This window comes from Setaria viridis, chromosome 5 (genome assembly GCF_005286985.2).
Source record: "Setaria viridis chromosome 5, Setaria_viridis_v4.0, whole genome shotgun sequence".
Classification (NCBI taxonomy): Eukaryota; Viridiplantae; Streptophyta; class Magnoliopsida; order Poales; family Poaceae; genus Setaria; species Setaria viridis.
This window is the reverse complement of record NC_048267.2, coordinates 27,007,922-27,013,200: the sequence shown is the minus strand read 5'-3', so window position 1 is coordinate 27,013,200 and position 5,279 is coordinate 27,007,922. Positions and strand designations below refer to the sequence as shown.

Genomic DNA, 5,279 nt, shown 5'->3' with positions numbered 1-5,279 from the left:
GAATTTTCCGTACAAAATAAATGGAGACATTTGCGATTTGCATGTTTAGGGACCAGGACACAACCGAAGTTAAGTTTAAGGTGCCACATTTGCGAGTTTCGATATTAGTACGATAGCGGGGCTAAGTTTAAGATGCAATTTCCGAGTTTAGAGACCAGGACGGCAATAATGTACTTTGCTCTAGTAACTGTATTATATAACTACTAAACTACATGTATCACAGAACGAAACCTCAAGTGTTGCTAACATAAATGTGGCAACATTCGTTCATGTTCGCTTCGCAGCTGCGTACAGGAAAGATGGGGAGCAGGACAAATAATTATCCAATACATCAGTCACAACCGAGATGAGAACGCAAGCAGCAGCTGAGCTGTGAGCACGCTTGTACACTGCACAAAGAAGACATGGACTGGTCGATCTGTGCCGGCCGGTAGTGGCAGCCGATCAGTACCACGGCGAGTCCGGGAGCGCGGTGATGACGCTCTTGACCTGGAGGTACTTGTCCATGGCGGCGAGCCCCTGGTCCCGGCCGAAGCCGCTCATCTTGTAGCCGCCGAAGGGCGCGTCCGGGTCGAAGGCGAAGTAGCAGTTGACCCACACGGTGCCCGCGCGCACCGACCGCGACACCCGGTTGACGATGTCCAGGCTCTTGGTCACGATCCCGGCGGCGAGCCCGTACTTGGTGCAGTTGGCCTTCTCGATCACCTCGTCGACCGTCCTGCAATGAATGGGATCAAGGGTCACTGGGTCAGTCAGTATTGCATGAGGCTGGCCTCCGACGATTCTGATGATGCGAGGTTGCTGCGAGATTTTGGGTGCACTTACTTGAACTTCATGAGGGACATGACGGGGCCGAAGATCTCTTCCTGCGCGATTTTCATGTCATCCTGTGGTTGATCCATCAGAGTGAGCATGTGTCAGCGACTGACACTCTTTCTAAGTGCAGGAAATGTAATTTTGATCTGTTATTCTGTTGTGCTTTGTGGAACTTACCGTGACATCGACGAAGATGGTGGGCTCAATGTAGTACCCTTTCTCAGCGGCGGGCTTGCCGCCGGTGAGCAGAGTCGCGCCCTCGCTCTTTCCGTGCTCAATGTACTTCAACACCTTCTCAAATTGTTCCTTGTCAACCTAGCACAACGAACAGAGTCATTCAGAGCTTCTGCCATGAACTTGACCGATTTTACATCCTTTGCTCCAAGAAATTCAGAAGAAACCGTGACAAAACAGAGTATGCTGCCTATGATCTTACCTGAGGACCCATGTTGGTGGTGACATCGAACGGGTCTCCAACCTTCCAGCTCTGCGCGGCCTCCACGGCCTTCTTGACGAACTCGTCGTAGATCCCTTCCTGCACATAAACGCGCGATCCGGCCACGCAAACCTCCCCCTGCATTTGCAAGTTCATTCAGGCGTCAGAACAGTTGATCAGTACTCAGCTCATTACTCCGAATCAGAATTAATCATCAGAGATGCTGAATGTTTGTTTGCCTGCAATGCAATACGTACCTTGTTGAAGAAGATGGCGAGCCGCGACAGGTTGACGGCCATGTCGACGTCGGCGTCGTCGAAGACGATGAGCGGCGACTTGCCGCCGAGCTCCAGCGACACCGTCTTGAGGTTACTCCTCGCGGCCGACTCCATGATGAGGCGACCGATCTCCGTGGATCCGGTGAAAGCCACGCTGTCGACGTCCATGTGGGAGGTGATGGCGGCGCCGGCGGTGTGCCCGAACCCGGGTACGACGTTGATGACCCCGTCGGGAACCCCGGCGAGCTTGGCGAGGTGCGCGTAGTAGAGCGCGGAGAGCGGCGTCTGCTCGGCGGGCTTGACGACGACGGTGCAGCCGGCGGCGAGGGCCGGGCTGACCTTGAGGAAGAACATCATGGTGGGGAAGTTCCAGGGGATGATGACGCCGACGACGCCGATGGGCTCCTTGAGCGTGTAGCCCTGGTACTTGCCGGAGACCCGGAGCACGTCGCCGTGGATCTTGTCGGCGGCGCCGGCGTAGTAGCGCAGCATCTGCGTGGCGGCGGGGACGTCGATGATCTTTCCGAGGAGGAGGAGCTTCCCGGCGTCGGCGCCGTCCAGCGCCGCCAGCTCCTCCGTGTGCTGGTCCACCAGGTCCGCCAGCTTGTTCATGATCCGGCCACGCTCCTGTGCATTTCGTAACATGAGTGCATGACACTTTCAAGTTTGCTTTTGAGTTAAGCTTGATTTGGTTTAAATTTGGTGACTGGTTTGGGTACTTACATAGCCTGACATGCGGGGCCACTTGCCATGCTCGAATGCGTCCCGGGCGGCCTTGACGGCGAGGTCCACGTCAGCCTTGCCGGCCTCGGCGACGTGGGCCAGCACGTCGCCGGTCCGCGGGTCCCGGGTCTCGAACGTCTTGCCTGCCAAATGAGATAAAATAAATGCATTTAGACACAAGTCACGCACGCATCTTGGCACGTACAAATACGTTCCTTTTCTTTCTCAAACGAGGATGTCACCATGTACGTGTAGTTTATATAAATGGTTGTAAGTAGCGTGGGTGGCAGGAAGTCAAGGTCAGGCAGCAACAGGGGCAGATCTAGGGCCCAGGCTGCCCGGGCTGCAGTCCAGGGCGAGCTTATGTAGTCCCTTTAACATAGGTGGTATTTAGCTTAACAATAGGAGGTTTACGAGGCAAGATTAGACTGTTTTAGTCGTGATTCAGCAACTTAGCCCAATATGCAGTCCCGTTTTGGATCCGCTGGCAGCAACCAAAGGTTGCGTGGTTACGTAGAGGTCGATACAACCGTTTTGTGGCTTTGTGCTGCATAGGGCAGGACCAATGGTCCGGGTTGAAACCAGTGCTAACAGTTTGGGCCTCGTCCTGGATGCTAAATAGTTTGGTGAGAACTGGGCTAACTCTGTAAATAATCTGGTTGGGTTTGGTTTGCTGGAAAAACTGATCTGGTTCAGTTCGGGGTGGGCTTTAATGGTCTGAACACCACATGCACTGATCTGGTTGGGTTTTTAGCTGGCTGCTGCAGCGGGAGCACGCACAACCGAACTTGTTCGTTAAGCGAAGAGAAGTGCCGGGTTTCAAACCGTGGTTTGTGAAGGTAGGGTGGTTTGATTGCTCGAAATGCTTCATGTAGTTCAGTCTAGCTTGGTTTTGGAAGGTGGCGGGCTGGGGGCAGTCTGGAGTGGGATAACACATACTATTGAAGTGGTTTGGTGCAGTTATGGTCCAGTTCTCAGACCATTAGCACCTGTAGCAGGAGGAGCTGATCTGATCGAACGGACATGCCTGGCGCATGACGTCATGGTTGGCGTCACGTGGTGCCCTCCTCTCCCCTATCCGGGCCATGGGCCCCACACAAGTAGCACTGCACGTTCCTTTGACGAAATCGGAGGCAGGATACGGTGGCGGCGAAGGACGCTTCCGCAGTGGCAAGCCGGCAAGGTCTTGGGTTTTGACCAGACAGAGCGCAACCCAATGCGAGATAATAGGATTAGGGAGCGTTTGATACACCCTAGTGACACTAGTTTAGCACCTATCATATGGGATGTTTGATGCTAATTAGAAGTATTAAATATAGGCTAATTACAAAACTAATTGCACACATGGAGTCTAATTCGCGAGACGAATCTATTAAGCCTAATTAGTCTATGATTTGACAATATGGTGCTACAGTAACCATTTGCTAATGATGGATTAATTAGGTTTAATAGATTTGTCTCACGAATTAGCACAGGATTCTGCAGTTAGTTTTATAATTAGCTCATATTTAGTCTTTCTAATTAATATCCGAACATCTGACGTGACACTACTAAAATTTAGCACTAGTATCCCAATGCTATCCCAATGCTGTGGGCACCTTTCGTTCACAACTAGCGCTGCTTCCGCTGGAGCGGGGGAAAAGGGCCGCCGGTGGGAGCTAGGCGCGGTAAAGAAAAAAGGGGGGAAAAAATCTTGTTGGGCGGCGTCGCTTTTTTTTTAACCGTGACCGTGCAGTGACTTCACCCACAGGTTTGTTCGTCGTGGCTTGGTTTCGGCCGAACGAGCGATGGCGGCGAAGCCAGACCACCAAGTTGCACGCATCGCATCGCCCGGACACAAGTTAGTAACTAATAACGACTCGGCCCTAATTAAACAAACGCCGCGATCCCATCGCCCAGATCGCCGCCACGTACCTGAACACACAAAACTAGAGAGCTAGCTAGCGCCATCCAATAATCCAAACCTACAGCGTTGACCAAGCCAATAGCAGAGCGGCCGGCGCTATGCACCATGGATTCAGCTGAGATCCAAATGGATAGCACGGGCGAGCAACAGACATTCGAACACGTAGACAGGAAGCATGGCAAAAAAAAAATCTCAAAGCTAAAAAGGCGCGGCAGCTATATATTAATTTCATGCCGATATCGGCGCCGGGTTGGGGAGGCTCAGGGCGCGTACCGGAGACGGCGTCGACGAACTCGCCGTTGATGAAGAGCTTGGTGTACTTGATCTCCGGCACCACCACGCCCCCCGCCGCCGCCTTGCCGTTGCCCGCCATTGACGACGCTAGCTGCCTCTGTGCTCTGCTGCTCCTTGTGCGATCTGCCTGTGCGGTGGTGTGGCTCTGCCGCCTCGCCGTCGTCTCCGAGGGAGAAGAGTCGTCGTCCTGGAGGCTGGAGCTGGAGGCCCTGCTGCTGGCCGCCTTATAAATAGCCATGTAGGGTGGAGGGAGACCGTTCGATAGACTCGCGCTGGAGGCATTGGAGTGTTGGACTTGGACAGACCCTTCTCACCTCCATGCTCTTTTCTTTTCTTCACAAATATTCTAGTCCAAATGAATTACAGAGTGAGACTGGTTCTATTGTATCATCAACCGCAGATGTGTTGAGCAGAGAGTATATGTATTTAAGATATATATATATATTATATTATATTATATTATATATATATATATATATATATATGTATGTATGTATGTATGTATGCAGGCCAACTCTCCATCTGCAGGGTCACATCACACGACAGTTCTGTTCAGCTTGCATTGCATATGCATAGACTGATACACGCATGCTGCGTGTCCAAGATATTTGTGGGGGCTCCCCAGCTTACACGGCGAGAACAAGGGCGGCCGGCTTGGGAGGCAGCCACGTCGTTCTCGTGTGCGTTTCTCATTCGTTCGTTCTAGCGGTCTATAGCCCTGCTTCCTGCCTCAATTAGCCTGTCTGTGTTTGGGTTAGGGTCGAATTGGGTTGGAATGGGTTCGACCCATCGATCCCCGTTTGGTTGAAAATGTATTTAGGTTGGG

The 5,279-nt window shown here is 52.4% G+C and overlaps 1 protein-coding gene across 1 annotated transcript; it reads right to left on the bottom strand.

Moving 5' to 3' along the window:
- Positions 1 to 227: 227 nt before the first annotated feature.
- LOC117855223 (aldehyde dehydrogenase family 2 member C4) lies at positions 228 to 4,706 on the bottom strand. The gene is made up of 7 exons (XM_034737530.2): positions 4,433 to 4,706; positions 2,254 to 2,396; positions 1,510 to 2,157; positions 1,253 to 1,390; positions 994 to 1,131; positions 826 to 887; positions 228 to 718 (listed from the first exon to the last, which is right to left on the bottom strand). The coding sequence occupies exons 1-7, from the start codon at positions 4,689 to 4,691 to the stop codon at positions 445 to 447; spliced, it is 1,662 nt and encodes a 553-aa protein (XP_034593421.1). The 5' UTR covers positions 4,692 to 4,706; the 3' UTR covers positions 228 to 444.
- Between the last annotated feature and the right edge of the window lie 573 nt (positions 4,707 to 5,279).

Excerpts from the sequence above, each read along its gene's own strand:
- LOC117855223 (XM_034737530.2), bottom strand. The coding sequence starts at position 4,691 with ATGGCTATTTATAAGGCGGCCAGCAGCAGGGCCTCCAGCTCCAGCCTC. Across the intron at positions 2,158-2,253 it reads GGCCCCGCATGTCAGGCTAT|GAGCGTGGCCGGATCATGAA; the intron begins GTAAGTACCCAA and ends CGAAATGCACAG. Across the intron at positions 1,132-1,252 it reads CCACCAACATGGGTCCTCAG|GTTGACAAGGAACAATTTGA; the intron begins GTAAGATCATAG and ends TCGTTGTGCTAG.